The following is a 19,462-nucleotide window of genomic DNA, read 5'->3' as shown; positions in this document are numbered from 1 at the left end:
CTTGCACTAATTGCAATGGTACATGTTAATCAGAAAAATATGCCTGTTTAATTACTCAGTGTGATTAACACTGTGAGAAACCCCTAGTTATGCTGTCAGAAAAACTCTGCATCTAGAAGTGAGTAGTTAAAAAAAAAAATCACTCAGCATACAGAGATGGTGTATGCACAGAGAAGAGAGAGAAAAGACACATTCACCTATAGCCTGTGTGTAGCTGGTGCATGATCCTAACAAAAGACTGTTTCCTCCACATGATTAAGATTGTATTGTCCAGACTAGATTTTAGATGCTATATGGACTCTTTTCTACCAGTTATAACCTCAGACAAAAGAGAGACAACCCAGATGGACTCTTCAGTGTGCTAACAGGACAGAAACTTAGCAGAGGTGGTCACAAATGAGAACCCATCCACAGCAGATATTGTATTTGGAAATTTGAATCTCCCCCACAGGCTGAATCTGAGAGTCTTTTTCGCAAGTAACTCTGGTCACCACTGAAAAACTACAAGTGATGTAAGAAGCGATCAAGCACTGTGCAAGGATTTTTCTGTAGGGCGTGCTACAAGATTCATTTTGTAGCTCCTGTCTGAGTGGGCTAATTATGAAAGGTTGTTATAAAAGGTTGTTACAAGGAGGAGGGAGAAAAATTGTTCTTAACCTCTGAGGATAGGACAAGAAGCAATGGGCTTAAATTGCAGCAAGGGCAGTTTTGGTTGGACTTTAGGAAAAACTTCCTAACTGTCAGAGTGGTTAAGCACTGGAATAAATTGCCTAGGGCTGTGGTTCTCAAACTAGGGCCGCCATTTGTTCAGGGAAAGCCCCTGGCGGGCTGGGCCGGTTTGTTTACCTGCCGCGTCTGCAGGTTTGGCTGATCGCAGTGGCCCTAGTTTTGAGAACCACTGGCCTAGGGAGATTGTGGAATCTCTCTCATTGGGGATTTTTAAGAACAGGTTTGACAAACATCTGTCAAGGATGGTCTAGATAATACTTAGTCCTGACATGAGTGCAGGGGACTGGACTAGATGACCTCTCACAGTCCCTTCCAGTTCTATAATTCTAAGTGGAATATAGTGGACTGAAGTCCATAAATTCAATGCTTGGGAGATGGAACACTGAAAATCATTCTATCTGGAGTTGGACTGAATGGAGGAAACACAATATCAGCAGGTTGCTAGCAGGTAGGGTGACTAGATGTCCCGATTTTATAGGGACAGTCCCGATATTTGGGGCTTTGTCTTATATAGGTGCCTATACCCCCCGCCCTCTCTCCCGATTTTTCATACTTGCTGTCTGGTCAGCCTACTAGCAGGAAGTCGTTAATGTAGAAAATATAGCAGGCCCAAAGTGCATGAGCACATGCAGGGTGTAGAAATACATAGAACAACATCTCTTGGTTTCCCAGCTACTTTCCCCACCTCTGCTCGCCAACACTCCCCACTAGGGAATTCCAGGAGGGGAGAGGACACTCACATGACTTTTCTGTTGCCCCTGCATTTTGCCTAGGGAAGAAAAAGCTGGTGGCAGGTTTGCCTTTTCTCCTGGAGGAGCAGGGGGAACTGGAAGTGGCAGGTGCTCTCTCCATCCCTCTCTGCACCTCGGGAGGGGAGGTGAAACTTGCTGAGGGACCGATATTTTCCACAGGAGGCAGGCAGGGAACTCCCAAATGGACACATTCTCTTATTAGGAACCAAAGCTGCTTCACCCACTGGCAGGAATTCTTGGAACCTTTAGATAACCAGCCAACCAGCAGCTTCTCCTGCCATTCCCTCCTCAGATTCTCTCACCTGAGGAGTCCTCCTTTTGCCAGCCAGTGACCAGAGAGAAGAATGGGGAGGTCTGGGGAGCTGACCTCCCCAAGTTCAAGAGAGGGAGATGGACAGGGGACATGGGGGAGCTCAGTTCCCAATCCACAGAAGATAGAGAAAGGAGGGAACTCTCCCACTACTTTTAGCAGAGCAGGGGGAATTGCTCGCCAGCGCATTCTCCCTTCTTTTAATCTCGCTCAGCTTGTCTAGCTTGTTGTGCTGATGACAAGTCATAGGCCCTTGTGAGCTCACTGGCTCGGTACCTCCAATATGCTGACTGATGTCAAGGCCCGGATTTCGGTGATGTCTCTTGCTCAGCAGCTGTAGCTTGCTGGACTAATAGCCAGGAACACATTACTATGAGGTCAGTAGCTAAGTCCATCCATACTCTATGGCTAGAAATTGTGTGAAAGGATGGGTTAATGGTTATTTTACATCAGAAGAACTGGAAATGTTCTTAGAATTAATGGGTGGCTCAAAATTCAATATTACGTAGTTCCATGTCACCTGGTATTAAATATGGAAGTGGAATGCTTTATTCTAATTAAGGCACAGGTTATCACCAACGATAAGCTGCCACAGATAACTGCAATTTGCTTCATGGGGTTAAGCACTTTATCCTGTTTGCTGTAGAAATATTCCACAACTCAGAAACGATCAAACATCTGACATGTTGGACCAGATTCTTCTAGGAGTGGTAGTGGTATGAATTCAGAGTATCTGTAGAGTTATTCTAGTTTTACACAGGTATCACTCAAAGCAGAATCTGGTTTATCATTTTTAAAGAGATAGTTAAAATGAGTTTTCTCTGATGAAGCCTTTTATCTGTCATGAGATGGATAACAATCAACGGGCTCAGAATATGTGCACAGGGAGCTTCCAGTAGTGCACAAATCCCTTTACCTTGGGTGATTGATATCACGGGAACATGAGAGGGGAAACAGAAAAAAATGAGAAAAGGAGAGAGATGCTAATATTTAAAGGATACAGAACTTTGGCTGCATTTTGGACAAAAGCAAGAGAAGGCCAGTCACTGTTAGCATGAAGAGATTTGCATTTATGCCCCGTGGATGTGGTCCAGATAGTAAAAGGCAAGAGGTCGGTCTCTTTTGCATCAAAGCTCATTTGCACCTCTCTGACACCCCCCTTAAGGTCCCAGTACAGAGTATAAGGGGTTTATCATAAATGAAAGCGCACTTCAAGCCTGATTTTAACATATAAACAAGTTGGATTGAAGGGACACTGCCAACAAATGCATAATACTGTATATTTTAAAGTCCTTTTGTTTTGATTACTAACACCACTGAGGATTATTAAAATACATAAAAACTAATTTATTTTTAAACATGCATTTGTACGTTTACTTTTTGCATTTCACTTTTGCTGAACAATGAAATTAAACTGGATCATTTATTTGTCTCCAGTCAACTTCCAATCAGTAACATTTTCTGGTTCTCATGCTCTGAAGATCATTCTGCTGCAGGCGTCTGCTTACTTTTTAGAATGCTGCTGATACTGAATTATTTTTTAAGATCAAGAAAATATTTTAGTCATAGGAAATCCACACAGATATTCCTTAGACTGATCTCTATATATCTTAATATATATTTATAAAACTTAAATTTGGTATCTAAAAGTTCTTAGGAATAGTCCTTCAGCAGTGGCTAAGTGTGGAGCTTCTTGGAGGAGCTGGGAGAACGTTCTGAGTTCTCTGCCTTCTCAAGTACCTTCTATGCATTCACCTCTTTCTTTTACCCACACTGAGATTATGAAGGTTACTACACCCAGAGGGCAATGCTGCTGTCACAGGGGAGAGAGATGGATTACAGTTAGTCTTTGGCCTGATTGCCCCAACAATCCCAGTTCTGATCACCTGCTCTCCAAGCCGTAGGGCAACTTTTGGTCCAATTCCCTTTCATCTCTCTTGACCAAAAGTTCAGAAATGTAGTAGTCCGACTGAAGTTTGGTCTCAGGGGCACATAGATCCTTAACTGTCTGACATCAGATGAAAGGAACTAATCTCCCAGCCAGATTTTAACCCACCCCGGCCCTTTCTCCTCTCCTCCAGTCAGGATTTTCTTAGGCCTCTGAGTCCACAGAACTTGGTTGGGCCTCAGGGTTCTGGAAAGGCATTAAACGATGGAGCTACCAAAAATCTGTTGGGAAAACTGATGGCTGGCATTTTATTTTAGTTTTTTGCTATTATCAACTCTTGAAATATTAAACAGTGCTCTTTAGAAATGGTGTGAGTGGAAACTCCTCTTTGGTTCCACCCAACATCTCCCAAGGCTGGTCACTTCTGGTCAATATTTGCTTACCTCTTCTGTGATATCAATCTTCAGCACTGCCGTCGTGCTAAATGAAGGGGAGCCCCGGTCCTTGGCTTGGACTACTACAGACCATATGCAGTCTTTGTTCTTGGTGATGTTGTGAATGATATCCAGGGACCTGATATAGGACTTCAGCTTTATTTCCCCAGTGCTTTGATCTATATCAAATACATTGGCTGGATCAGCTTGCATAATGGAATAGTCTACAATGTTGTTGGGTTCTTCTGCATCTTGATCTATAGCCTGTTCAGGAGAAATGTTGAAAAGAGACATGTATTGCTGATGAATTTGGGTGACAGGAGAATGTAAAAGTTCCTGGGCATGTATTTGCCCACGTTAGGGGTAGTCAAAGCATCTGCTGTGAGAATACTGAGATATTACTGTGTGACCTTAGACGACAAAATTAGCAATACTTTCCATCTGAACAATTTTTATTTTAGATTAAAGTAAACAAGAAAGAAAGTCCAAATATTATGTATCCATGGATGTGATGGTTATAAATGATTCACTTTATAATAACAGGCATCTTGTACTAATTTAATGGGTATTTCCCTGCAGCCAGACTAGACGGAACACTTTACTCTTACAGGTGAAGTTGACAGAAAACAATTTGACAGTGAGCTAGCTCTGTACACCACCAAACTACATTTGTTTTTGTTATTATACTTCAATATTTACTTTTGCTAACCATATGTATATTCTTGTCATCAGACTTGCTAATGTATGTTTGCTAATATATATTTTAGGCAGATTCTCATTTAACTGTACATGACATCTGCATTTTTTTTCATATTCCACACCACAGCATTACATACACTACTTGGACACTGAAGCCCTCTCATTACAGAACCAATGTAACTACACGGACAGATGCAAGTATCCCCACACAATGGACTTGATTTTTGTTTTGAAGGGTAGCCCGGTTTCAATCCCCATGCACACTTACTCGCTCCATGGCATCTGTGCCAATGGTGATGGTGATGGACTTATTTTAAAATCTAGCACTATACAGCACACTATGTGCAAACTGATAATTTAAATGATGTAACTTGGGTTTATTATTTTTTACAGAATTACATTTCTTTTGATGCATTTACCCTTTTGAACAGTATGTAAAATATTATCAGTCCATGTTTTAGATCTCTGTTCTACACTGCCACACTCAACAGGCAAACTAAAATATATTAGAGGGAAACAAATGTGTTTGTTCACCCTCATCCCACATATGCACACTTTGGGGTAGGATGTTCAAAGCAGACATTGTTTCATTCCTCACCTCTATTTTCACTGGTGATCCAATGATCATAGTCTTTTCCTGGATGTTCTCATTGAACTCCGGAGAATGGTCATTGACATCTAGCACAGTGATAAATACCTCAGCCAAGCTATACTTCCCGTCTGTGTCTTCTGCCTTCACATAGAAGTTGTACTTTGCAGTGACTTCAGCATCTAATGTGGCCCATGGCTGGGTATAAATAATTCCTGTTGATGGATGGATTAGAAATCTGGAGGAGATGCATGAAAAACAAGCATTTTGAGTGTCACTTTGAGGACGCTCACATCCTAGTCTAGATTATTGAACTGCTGAGGTCAGATATTGGTACCCAGAAAAGATGCAAGCTCAAGTTAATTTATATCTTGTCTTGTTCCCTCTGCATAGGCTCAGTGGTGTCACATGGCTTACACCAAAGGCTAAACAGTCAATTGACAAACACATAGGCCCCCTAAAGAAGCAGTTGAGGGTTTCCTCTGACATTGGGAAAGCTTGTAGGGCACAAAGTTGGCATAGCTTGTTCTATGCCACCCATTTCCCTGCCTTGCAATGCAGGGTGGTGCCTCCAGGATGGGCAGGGCTTTGTTGGGGGTGGGGGTTCGCACCAGACACAGAAAAGGTGCAGTACATAACACTTCACCAGATCTTTGGCCACTGCTCTAAGTTATGCTGGATGCCTCAGCCCAGGACTGAGGTAGTGGGAAGGTAGACTAGAGACAGCTTTCCTCCACATTCTTCTCAGCTGCACTGAGTGTAAACTCTGCCTAGCTGAGAACGGAGCCTATTGTACAGTACAGTTCAGTTATGGTCTAATGCAGAGGAGTATTTAAAGATGTGGGTAGTGGTATAATGCTGGAATTTATGCAGCTGGGAGCCTGTTCCGAAAACAGACCTAAAACCTGACAGATCCCAAATCACTGACCCTACATATTTTTGCTTGTCCTTTTTGTTTTGAAAAAAACAGAATTATTATTATGTGGTGTTCTTTTATTCTTTATGTGTTAGCCCTTTCAGTTGCATTTCGTAGAAGCTTTTGTACTCATGTAATGCTCAGTGTGATGGCTTTTTCCCAAATGTGATCTCTTTGTGTAGAAACATTAGAGAACTGCACATTTATCCAGGTTATAAGTACAATGTATTAGATCGTGTCCTGAATAAAATAAGATTGATTGATCCCAGCTGAATAGCAGAGGAAAGTGTGTTGCATACAATATTTGGCTCTTAGTTAGCGTCTCAGAATGGGTAAGCTAAATGGTTCCGCTAAGCCCCCTAAAATGTGCAGAGAGATTGTGTCCTCCAAAAACTAATCACTGTTTCATAAACTGGTACTGGGAGGTTGCAGATATTCAGAATTATCCAGGGTGAGTTCAATTCTTTGCATTTTTAATTACTGAGCCACTGGCAAGAGTGACAGGCAAAAGATTGAATTTCACTTAAAGATGCCAACATCCTATCTTTTCAAAGGACCCTGTCAGTTTAGGCCCCAAATGCAGGTTTTGTAAAAATGAAAGGTTTTACATATCCTGTAATTAATGCAAAATAGAATAAAATATTTTTGTGCATTCCAATTTTGAGCTCAATATATAATTATTATAAAATTGGCATTGTTATTATCTATGCTTATGATTTGTTTGTATTACAATAGTACCCACAAACTCTAATGAAGAGACAGACCCTATTGTGCTGAGTGTGGTGCAAATCAATGGAACGAGACAGTCCCTGTGCTGAAGTGCTTACGATCTAAAAAGACAAGAACTACAAAAGGTAGTTTTATTATCTCCATTTTACAGATGGGGAACTGAGACACAGAGAGATTGAGGCCTTGTCTACACACAAAAATTGTATCATTTTAGCTATATCAATATAGTTAAAGTGGTTCAGCATCCTGGTGGGGGCTCAGCTATACTGGTATAAGGCAGAGTTATACTGTGTGATGGGGTAGACAAACCCCACACTGGACAACCAGGGGTTAAGGAACTGGTCTGGGCTCAGCCACTCCCACCTGGTCACACCTGCAAGAAATGCACAGGCTGGAGGAGGAGCTTTGAAAGGGGGGCAGAACAGCTCACTTGTTGTCAGACCAGGTCAAAAGAAACAGATCTTCAACCCTCAGCTCTCAAGGAAAGGCTGATTGAAGAAAGCAGGGCTGGCTCCAGCTTTTTTGCCGCCCCAAGTGGCGAAGCGAAAAAAAAAAGAAAAAAAGAAAAAAAGATAAAGCCGATCGGCGGCACTTTGGCGGCAGCTCAATCGCCCTGCTTCATTCTGCGGTGGCAATTCGGCGGTGGGTCCTTTGCTCCCTCTCTTCCTCTTTGGCAGCACTTCGGCGGCAGCTCAAAGAGGAAGAGAGGGACTGAGGGACCCACCGCCGAATTGCCGCCGAAGATCCGGACGTACCGCCTCTTTCCATTGGCCGCTCCAAGCACCTGCTTCCTTTGCTGGTGCCTGGAGCCGGCCCTGGAAGGCAGGAGCTTCCCAGATAACCACTACCTGATGGTCCCTGCCTGAGGGAAGGGAGGGATAGATCTGGATACATGCTGAGATGGAGTCACTCCTCTCTATCCTTTACTAACTCCATTTATTTGCATTAATTCCCCCTGCTTTTTGTTCACCAACTACCCTGGAAGGGGAGAGACTTTGAAGTGACCTGACCAGAGGGCCAAGTCACAGGAAGAGGCAGGCTACCACAGAGGCAGAGCAGCCAGTGGCAGGAGACCCCAGTGGACAGAGTGCTGCTATACCACACCCAGCCAGGAGGAGGTGCCAGTGGTGAGTCGACCCTTTCACATACGGACATTGCCATTCCTATTTGGGAGGAGGAATATTCCAGTATAATGCACCTTTATACAAGTACAACTACATCCATGTTAGGAGATGTACCAATTTAACTGCTTTGGCAGAAACATCACAGCCCTAACTGAAACAGTTAAATTGGTACAAGAATTGCATGTAGCACAAGCCTAAGTGATGCACCTGAGCTCACGCTGGAAGTTTGTGGCAGAGCTGGAAATTCAACCCAGATTTCCTGAGTCTCAATCCAGTGCCTTAACCAAAAAAGTTCCATGTTTAGGAAAACAAAAAACCTCACAGCAACCTCATTTCCCTGATTAAATTCTATTTTAGCTTTAGGAGTGTGAGAATCAGAATAAATTTGCACACACTTTTTTTTCCCCCACAACATCTTTTTTTCCCCAAGCCTTCAGAAGTTTTTTGGCACCAGCTGTTACATTTTAAACTTAATAGGTCTGAGTGCATCGGATGGCCTTTGCTTGCTTGCTTCTACCCAATTAACAGCTTGCTTGAGGATTTAGTGAGAAGCTCAAAATAAGCCGTGATTTAGAAGCTCCTGTATGTGCGCCCTTGTTTGGATGTTTCCCAATAAACCCCTGAAATTCTGGATTTGACTGCCATAATTAGCATCCTACTCAAAGTGGGGAGCAGAGCTTTAAAACCAGGTGGAGACTGTAGAGAAGAAATAAAATTTTGCAGAAGAGGGGGATGAGAGTCTGGACAACATACACATTTGCAAGTTCTTCTCTCCAACCTCTTAAGTCATAGGGGTGAGGGGTTCAGCAGAACCGTGAGAGATGAGCAGCCATATTTGAGATGGCTAGGAGCCCGAGCCAATTATTACATTTGCAATAACTGGGGTGGGGTTGGAGAGCTGATCAAATGAGTGCTCATTTTCATCTCTCCTACAGCAGGAAGCAGGAGCTAGGTATCTATTAGAGACCCGGTGAACATCCTGTTCCCTTCCTCCGTGCCCTGCTGCTACTAGTGTTACATGCAAGCAACAGTTCTAATATCCAGTGGTGCCAGCCACCAATGCTAGAAGTGCTAATAGTGTCAGACCTCAGAGAATGTTGTGGGAATTTGTAGAGATGGTTCCCATGAATTTTTGGTCTTTTCTGTACATCGGGTTGAGTGTTGAAATGGCACCGTTTTTGTAGCTAAACAGGGGTGTGTGGGGGTGTGTGTGGTCCACAGAACTTTCACAATAACCAGCACAAACAACCCTTCTTCCTGCAAAAAGTATTTTTAAATGATAGTTTGAACAGACGCTATGCGTTGTCACTTAGCTGCCCTATGTTTCTTTAGGGGCATGTGGGTAAAACACCATAGACTCATACAACAAGTTTTTGCCTGTTTTTTGCAGGAGAAAATATTTTAACAGAAACAACTCAGGAAAAAGACATAGGATAAAAGTGCCTCCCCCTCAGATAATCTCAACATGCATTAGTCTGAGATGCCAGCTGCTGTCTTAACCCTCTTATTTTGTCAGTAGTGATTTCTCCTTTTAATGTATTTCAGAGGTTAACTTTTTTACTTACAGATCAGCTCCTGTTCCATATATGGAGTATTTGACTTCTCCCCAGAGTCCCGAATCTGGGTCTGTAGCCTTAAGAAAAGAATTCAAAGGAGTCCTGATTTATTAACCTGTAGTAAAGTATATTTTCCTGTTGTGCCTAATAACAGCACTCTGAAAGCCAAACAGATTTTTCCCCCTTTAAAATATTTTGTCAGTATATTTATGGAATTTTCATTAACAATTTGCATTTGGAAGTTGGCAAAATCTTACAAAATCAAATGGTAATGAGTGATACAGCAAAGCTTTTTCATATAACCACATCCTAAGCACTCTACATGAACATAAGCAGTAAAATCTATAATGCTTATTGGGTACTCCATTCTTAGGCATTTGACATTATCTTGTAACATCCTTTCTTTCATAGGAGTAAGGAGTGCGTTGGTGCACTGACCAAACAAACAACTCATTCTCAAACTTTACTAGAGATCAGCTAAATACGAGTGCATTGTCCCTGGCCAAAACTGTCTTTTAAACAACACTGAGATTTTTTTAAAAAGACTCTCCACTGTGGTATATTTAGTTGATATTTGTACATAACATTGTTTCATTCTGGCTGGTGTTTCGATCATTCTTGTGCTTGTGGGCCCAGGTTGCGTTGCAGATCTCTCTTCAGATGTTGCAACTTTGTTCTGCATTCTTATTAGTTTCTCCATGGGCTCAGGGTTGGGAGAAGCAGTTAACTTGCCAGAGGGAGCTATTTCTGTTTTCTTTGGTACCTATGGGGAATTTTTTGTTACATCAGTATGTCTGTCCATCTACCTCTATATGCAGAGATATGTGATGTAGGCAGGGGCGCTGTTGAGTATATAACTGGCTCCCTCCCTTGCTTAATTTTTTTTTTTAACATTTTCTGCAGACCACCTCAGTGTTGGACGCTGTTCTTCTTCTGACTACTACAGTGAGGAACATGATAATCTCTATGCTGTGCTGCCTTGGTGCCAGTGTGTCTTATGGTGAGCCTCTTCTTTCTTGTTTTGATGTTCTTCCCTATATAGAGTTTAGCATATATATCAGTTAGCATATATATCAGTAGCATTTGTGTCATTTCACTGCCTCTGCAGCACACAGACTAGTTTGGGCTCCCTTAGCATCCTGCCTCAGGCATCTACGCCTCTGGTGCCCAGCCCTATGGGATCTTGTATCACTCCCAAATTTACACGTGGCTGTCGACTGCCTCAGCTTTGTGTGACTTACTGATCTATGGGTTCTAGCTCTGACTCTAGTGGTTGTATTAAACAGATGTATAACATTCCTTTTGGGCTGGAAATGTTTCTTCAGTGCTCATAGGGTCTCTGACATTTTGCTTTTCTTCCTCTAGCAGTGTGAGATATTGGTAAATGTATAAACAAATTCTTCCCATTTCTGAACACATGAAAGCAGTTCTTACATTGGGGTCATTCTTTTCCAAATCTGGTGCTTTTTTATAGTCTTGCTCGTGAACAGCATAATTATGCATGTAGCAATCATGTCACCTTGGCAATCTATGGAAGATGGGACTAGAAATTCACTAGCAGCCATTTTCCTTTCTTTTTGTTCAACCTCAATCAAATCCAAGTCTTTCTTGCAACAATGCCAGCCTCACTCAGCTACCACTGAATCTTTCAGCTGGAGTGTGGGACATTTTTGTGGCTTAAAAAAAACACAAAGTAAAATAAAAATGGCACTTCAGACACATTGTCTGAAAAGGCTTTGCTGAAACAACAGCTACCTTGCTGAGCATTGTGTGCTAACATAACCATATCAGACACTGAGTGGCTCTACACATTAGAGCTTAATATACCTGCTATTCTAGCTATGGTGATAGCTGTGAGTCCACATGGCCTTGATTCCAAATGCACTTAGTTATGAGACTGCAAGAGCTGGTTTTGTTTTACTCATTGATTTAAAGATGTTTCAGCAGGTGAGCAGCCAACAAACACAGGAATGACTCCGACCCATGTTGAGGTCAATGACAAAACTCCCATTGAATTCAGCATGGGAGTAGAATAGAGCTTATAAAGAAAAAGAAGTTATTAGGAGGACAGAGCCACTGACATGCTTTGGCAGTTTCCATAGACAGATAGTTAGATCAGATACATCTCTGGAAGACTGAATAAAGCTTACTGTTACAGCCACTACGTTGGACCCCCCTGGGGAATTCTCTGGAATCCTGGCAATGTAATAGTCAGATGAGAACTTTGGGACGTTGTCATTGGTGTCCAAGAGACGTATCACTATATCCGCTGTTGAGCTAAATTTCTCAGGAGTGTTCACCTCTATGGCAAGAAGCTAAGAAGATAAAATAGTGAATTCTACTATTATTATTGCAAGTATTTGGGAGGCATCTATCGCTATGCCTAGGTGCATTTTATCCCAGTTAGAATGGAAACCAACACCCCAAGAAGGAAAGCATGCTTTGTGTAACTGGGCAAATCATGCAAAAAATCAAACTCATTTCTTAAATTGATAAACATTTAAAAATAAACTTCAGCTATGTCCGTGCCCACTTTGTGTTTGCTTTCCTTGAAAGTTTGAGCAATCCATCTGAATTTTTGTGGGAAGGGAATTCCAAGAATGTGCAGAAATCAAATTTTAAATCTGTATGTGTCATTATTTACAGTAGAAGTGCTTGCCTGACTGTCTGACTAATCACAGTTTCCAGCATAGCTCAGAGAGTGCGTATTGAAAATGAAATATCTGCAGAGAACTGTTCCAGATTTTAAAAAATGTCTCAAATACACTGAATTAGCTTAAATGAGGAATAAAATGACAGAAGCATGATCTGCTGGTGAACATTTTGCAGACACAGAGGCTAAATTCATCAGATTATGTGCACCACTCCAGTGTTCTGCAGCTATTCACAGAAGGTGACTTAACTTCCTTGGATGGACTCAGGATGGGATACAGCAGCTACTAGATAAAATATCAGGGCCTGCAGAACCCAGTGTCATTGAAAAGCCTAGAACAAGAAATGCACTTTACATCTCGCCATAAATGCAGCCAGGCTGGGAGTCATGTATTTAAAGCAGGATCAAATTCCAGAGGTTCCACTAATAAGAACGCCTAGCCCAAATTCCCTTGAGCTTCAACCTATCTGAATCATACCTTCTGAGTGTAGATGTCCTGGTGAAGCTTAGGGGAAGAGACAGCCTTTGTGACTACTGGGCCTGAGAAATTAGGACTTTATTAGATAGCGACCAGCACCTTGAATTCCATGTTGAAATGAACTACTGCACCAGGACAGCTAGACAGAGCACTAGTCAATGTGATATGTTATCGTTCTGCCCTTCTGAAAAGGCAAGCAGCTGCATGCTGCACTGATCAAGCTGCTAAGTGGCCTTCTAGATTAGCCCACTGTAAGTTTAAATTGTAACAGTCCAGTTTGGAGGTGTCAAATGCCTGGGTTACAATGGGCTCCAGGCCTAGAGGAGTGGGCTTATTTGTCTGGTCATTTGAAAAAAAAAGATGTTTCTGGCCACTGTGCTGCTAACTGGGTATCCAGGAGAACTGGAGAATCTAGCAAATGCCCCAAAGGGTGAATCACTCTGAGAACTGGAGGGCAGAAGCTCTCCACTAAGCCATTGTCTTTATCAATTCCTCAGAATGTGTTCTGGTCAAACAGCTCTAGATCACTCCTTGGGTGTCGTGCTTTCCACCCACATCCTGGAGAATGGACCTGGCATGCTGCTGTATACACTAAGGGCAGACTAATGTGTCATTGATTTCTATGGTATGCTAATGGGGCAGAAACTAGCAGGGAAGTTGTTAATCACTGATTAGGGAAGGTATGACAGTTTTGATGAACTGTTGGGGATAGGCATTAGAACAGAAACCAGCCCAAATCTTGTCTAAAATGTTAACTGAAAGAACTCATTCTGGTAGTGGGGGTAGCAAGTGGCTTGAACTTGTCAAGTCTATAAGACAGGTAGTGAGTTGTTTGAAAAAAAATTGCCACATTTCAAACCTGGATATCTGATTTTCTCACCACCTTCCTTTCCCAATAGGGAATTTAGAAACAGGCTTTGCATTTTCAGCAAAATCTGTGCAGTTCATTTTAAAACTCTTGTGCAAATCATTTTATCCAAACAAAGTGAGAGATCTCATAGGGAATAAAAAAATCCTCTTCACTTGTAATTACTACTTTTGGTGTTCATTGCAATAGCATTCACCTGAATTTTTTCAATATTCATGAGCTGGTTGGTTCAATATAGAATTCAAGGTATTCATGAGCTGTGTAATTTCTTTAGTAGTCTTTTAGTAACTTACCATGAATAAATCTGCACTACTTATAACTGATTTTGGCAATGCTTTATAATTGGCCATGAAGCTTCCATCTGAATACAATAATAATATGCTGTATTTCTAGAGCACCTTGAATCTAAGGAGCACCAGGTGCTTTACAAACATGACAAATGGTGGAACTGAGAGACAGCAGTGAAGTGACTTGCTGAGGTCTCATGGCAAATCCTGGGCAAAGAACCCAGGAAATCTGACTCCCACACTACTCCCTCTAATCATTACAGAAACTGCCTCTTTATATACAAAACATACAGAGCCCATTAGTACCGAACTATAACTTGGATAAAATATTTTACGAGTAACAAGGCACTGAAGGCAACGAGCTACAATAGAAAACTAATTACCCATCAGCTGGGGTCTTCCACCAGTTTCAGCAATAACATACTGTAAAGCAAGACCATGTGACTAAGACTGAGTAGGTGAAATCCTGGATTCACTAAAATCTGTGGGGCCAGGATTGCATCTAATGAGCTTATTGGCATAAGCGAAATAGTCACCCTGATGTGCATAGTCTACAGTGCTTCAGAAACATCACAAAATGAAATTTCTATACAAATGTAACAGCTAGAACTCCTTGCATTCACTGGGCCAAAGATAGCCCATAGTCCTCAGTTACACTCATTAAACACCGCAGCAGTCAATGACCCGAGGGAAGAATTTGGCTTGGTGAGCTTCATTTACAGGGCTATAACAGCATTAGCATTCAGTTAGACAGCCCCAGTTGAAACCAGAAGTAAAAAACCCTCATGTATATGAACCTTTTAATTGGAGCAGGCAAGGAACATACTATACCTTAAAGGTTAACAACTGGAACTTCTCATAATCTATGGCAGCAGAGTTCTCCACTATTATGGTAACCTGAGCCTCATTCAGGACGGTTTGGGGAACAACTCGGAAAATGCCACCGGGTCCAACTAGCCGGAGGTTGAATTTAGCATTGGCCCCCTGGGAACAAAGCATAGGTATGAAAGTAAAAGCAGTACAAAGTGATGTTGCTTTGCTTTCAGCAGCAAGGCTGCATTTACTGTTGCATGGCACAGGCTCTGTTTTTATTCAGTACGTGTATAATTAGAATGTGTGTCTGACTGCTTAGAACCTTCTGTTCTCCAACTCCTGGGTAAGAGAATGCTAAGAGGCTTACTAAAGTAATCGCTGCAGCTCTGGTCACAGGGCACACATGGCTTTTAAAAAAAATAGATTAATTATTCCTCCAATTACAATGGAAAAACACTGCACTAGGGTGGCTAGGTGGGCAATTCATGTGAGAAAGAGGCTTTGACTAAGCTTCAAGGCTTGTGTCCCCTAAGCTGGTTGTGTTCCAAGGAACCAGGAGCACATAGATTGGATAGTCTAGTAAGATTTATCCCTTCCATCTTCCTGACCAGGATTTTATAAGCAGGGCCGGCTCCAGACCCCAGCACGCCAAGCGCGCACTTGGGGCAGCATTTTGCCGGCAGGGCGGCAGGCGGCTCCGGCGGACCTTCCGCAGTCATGCCTGCGGATGCTCCACCGGCGCCGCGGGTCCAGTCGATCTCCCGCAGGCATGACTGCGGAGGGTCCACTGGTCCCGCGGCTCGGGTGGACCTCCCGCAGGCATGCCTGCGGATGCTCCACCGGAGCCGCGGGACCAGCGAATCCTCTGCAGCTGCGGGAGGTCCCCTGGAGCCACGGGACCAGCAGACCCTCCGCAGTCATGCCTGCGGGAGGTCCGCTGGTCCTGCGGCTCCGGTGCACCTCCCGCAGGCATGACTGCTTGGGGTGGCCAAATTCCTAGAGCCGCCCCTGATTATAAGAACCAAAGAAGCAAGGGTTTCCAGAGAATCCATCCTGTGCTTTGCAGTGTGATTGATGCATTGCTGGACAGGACTTAGTCAGTACTGCAGGTATGTGTATATAGAGCAATGAAGCTTTTTATGTGCTGCACTGCTTTGTCTCATTGTTTTTGGTTTAGGAAGCTCCCTCTAACCTGCAGAGAACAGGTGACTGGAGGTAAAGGGTGACCCAGTGGTGGAACAGTGGAAAATAAGTGAAATCACTGAACAATAACCATACATAAAAGGCATCAACCTAGGGCATTCTGCCATGCACCGTGATAAAAGATCAAGCTATTGTACACCAGGACAATTCTGTCAAGTTTTATCTGAACATGGCAGGGGAATGGCAAAAGAAGGAAGGTTCATACAGATAGCCGTTTTAGCCATTAATCTGGCAGACATTTATATCCTATAGAGGATGGGGCAAGATGAGCTGAATGTGATTTATTAACTAATAGCAGGTACCAATCTCTCAACAGCTGTGATTCCCAACTGTCGCCACCAGCCACAATCTCTGATTGGCTGATGCTGATGTCCCTCCAGGATGCAGTACTTCTAGTAGTGGTGATGTAGAAACAGGAAAGCCCCCACATGCTGATGTACACATGGGTGGACTAAGCCTGGGCAATCACTGCTTCAGTTACTTGCCCATCACAAAGGGGAAAAATGCCAATGTTAATCCCCAAAGCAAATCTGAATATTTTCAGGTTCAAGCTCAGCGGCTTGTGTTGCACTGGAATCCAAACTCCCACAATTAAAGGATAGCCCACTGGCTCCTTTTTGCCTGCAGTGGAGAGTGGAGTGACACATACAAATACCAGCTGGATGTGACTGATGTGCATGGAATGAGTAAGAGCAGTGGCAATGTGGAATGCTATCTTCCCAGCCAGGCAAAGATGCCTGCGACTCCAGATGGGCTTCCACTCCATACTCCTCAGGCTTTGCAGAAATTAGAGGCTGTACCTCCAGCTCCATCCCACACCACCACTAAGCAAAGTGAGCCAAGGACTTGGTATGTAAAGTAAGAAACATTGTTTACTTTACATTTTGCCTTGAATGAGTGGTGTGCAGAAGGGGAATAATTTGGCTTTAGGCCTTTAAAAGAAAAACACATTGTGTGACACTGTGCAGAAGTAAACATGTTCAGAAATATATTCGATATAGGTACAAATGTTTTCTGTATATTTTATAGTCTGGTTGTAACCTACGTGACTTTTTTTTTTACCTCCAAGTAGAGAAAAAGCCAGCATAACAGTTTTTCAGTTTGCTTCCTTCTGTTGCTGCAGCAGCAGTGACAATGACAGGACTGACTCGGCACTCATACGTAAGTAGTCGTTTATCAGCTTGCTGCAGAGCAGCAGGGGGAAGCCATTGGGTTTGATAGCAATACAACAGTAACAGCACAATACTGAGTACAGTGACATAAGAGCATTGCTGTTCACAGAATACAGTTCTGAGATGTTGTCACTCCCTAAACCTCAGGCTAACTCAAATGGAGGCCAGTGGAACAGTAGCTATCTTAGGGTTTCCTATAGCAACTATTGCCATAGTATCTAAGTGCTTCTTAGGTCAGTTAGAACTACAGGGTGAGGTCCCAAGTGGGCTTCATGGAGTCTTTGTTCTTCTTCCTTGTCTGGCTATAGGATGCTCTTCTTGGGGTATAAGCTTTATCAAACCATGCACTGCAACTCATGTTAAAGAATAAAGGCCAGAAGAATGATACATTGTAGGTTTTACTAACAGAAGCAATGAAAGGGACAAGGACTGTACTGTCTCCATAAGGCTGTGGGAGACAGCAGTAATAAAGCTACTATTTGTAAAGCATTTTGAAGTTGTAAAATGCTAAGTAGTCCTCCTATTACCTCTAGGAATTATGCAAGAATGTATTATCCTCATTTTACATATGGAGAAACTAAGTGAGAGGGGTGACGAGTCTGATGCTGATCCCATGTCATTGTAAATCATGTGCAACTTCACTGAACTCAATGGAGTTATACTACTGGTAAAACTAGTTTGAGATTGTAAATAGGGCCTAAAATGTCTAAGGACTTGCATACACTTACTGGGGGGATCGACGAGTGGCGATTGATATATCGGTGGTCAATTTAGTGGGTCTAGTGAGAAGAGTAAGTGGAGTCGATGGGAGACATAGCATAGCATAGTGTGGACCCCGCAGTAAGTAGGTCTAAGCTACGTCAATTTGAGTTACGCTACTAATGTAATTCAAATTGTGTAGCTTAGATCGACTTTCCCACATAGTGTAGACAAGGCCTTAGGCCCAGCAGGAGTCAGTGTCTGAGCTGGGATTAGAACTCATGGGGTTCAAGCCAATAGACCGTACCTGTCTTTTAAGCATTCACAGCACTGTTAATGGGCAATCGTATTATAATATGAATAACCTATCCTTGCTCCTCCCCAAAATGTAGGTGCCCAGATATTACAGTGAAAGGTGCTGCAGAAAACCCTTAGAAGAGCCAGACTAGATAGATACTCTTCACAAACTCACCTGATCTGAATCGTTGACAGTAATTTTCAGGCCCCTCAGGATTTCACCCTCGGGTGGGTGCTCATACATTGTCAATTCAAACCGATTCTGGGGCCCATTTTCTCCATAAAAAGTTGGTGGGTGGTTGTTGAGGTCGACGACCCTTATAGTCACTGTGGCAAAAGCATATGCTGTCACATCACCATCTAGACTTATTTCTGATGCCTGTGATAGGTAAAAGAAAAACTGTAGTGCTTTCTTTGTGGAGAACTATCAGTTCAATTAAAATGTTTCTTTTTTCAGGCCCTCAGGCCCTGTGTGAACAAATCACATTGATATTAAAGGTAATTTTGTACATGAGTTGAGTATGCTGGAAGCTTTTACATTTGTCTATATTTTTAAATTCATGTTAGAAACCTTGGTCTGAAGCTTAGGAGTGGAATCTTGGTTCTATTGAAGTCAAATCGCACTGACTTTCAGTGAGGTCAGGATTTCACTCTAAAGAGCTACAAATTTGCAGAAAGTCATATTTGTGCCCAGACATCCAAAAGTTTAACAAAACCAATGGTCCTGCATTGGCCACAAGACCAAGTCATCAGAAAAGAGCTCCACAATCCACCTCTGTCCTAGAATGAAAACTGCTTTCTAGGGACGAATTATCCAATTGACATAAAATAAGAAATGATCTGAACTTTTGCCCAGAATGAAGGTGCAAGGTGAATAGGAACCCAAAACTCTCTGAAGTTCCAAAAAACTTGGACTTTTCCTCCAGGTTATTTTTCAGGTACCCATGCTCTTCTTGGTTCTGGCAGAGGGCATGAGTGCTGAAGCACTGTGAGAAGAACTGTGCTGTTGGAGTCTTTGGGGGGCATATGGGAAGAAGAAAGTACTAGAAATTTCCTTCTGGAGAGACTGTTCTCAAATTTATAGCCCTGCTTTGCTGACCCCATGGACAGGCAACCAAACTGAACCACCAGACTTGTTGAGGTTCACCCAATCAATACTCTCTCATTGACTGTGCCTCTGATGTTTCTTCCACTACAGAGGAAACTCTAGCTGCTGCTTTGTGTAAGAAATTGCTTACCAGTAACTGAGGAATCAAACCCTAACTG

The 19,462-nt window shown here is 42.6% G+C and overlaps 1 protein-coding gene across 1 annotated transcript in view; it reads right to left on the bottom strand.

Moving 5' to 3' along the window:
- CDHR1 (cadherin related family member 1) overlaps window positions 1–19,462 on the bottom strand; it is a 59,874-nt gene that overhangs the window by 8,387 nt on the left and 32,025 nt on the right. Inside the window, exons 11-16 of the mRNA XM_045025425.1 lie at window positions 18,372–18,575; window positions 14,844–14,996; window positions 11,877–12,041; window positions 9,736–9,803; window positions 5,411–5,639; window positions 4,123–4,377 (exon numbers count right to left, since the gene is read on the bottom strand). Of these exons, the coding sequence (XP_044881360.1) occupies window positions 4,123–4,377; window positions 5,411–5,639; window positions 9,736–9,803; window positions 11,877–12,041; window positions 14,844–14,996; window positions 18,372–18,575 (1,074 nt within the window). The remainder of the gene's footprint in view (window positions 1–4,122; window positions 4,378–5,410; window positions 5,640–9,735; window positions 9,804–11,876; window positions 12,042–14,843; window positions 14,997–18,371; window positions 18,576–19,462) is intronic.

This window comes from Mauremys mutica, chromosome 7, assembly GCF_020497125.1.
Source record: "Mauremys mutica isolate MM-2020 ecotype Southern chromosome 7, ASM2049712v1, whole genome shotgun sequence".
NCBI classification, from domain to species: Eukaryota; Metazoa; Chordata; order Testudines; family Geoemydidae; genus Mauremys; species Mauremys mutica.
This window is presented reverse-complemented; position numbering and strand designations above follow the sequence as displayed.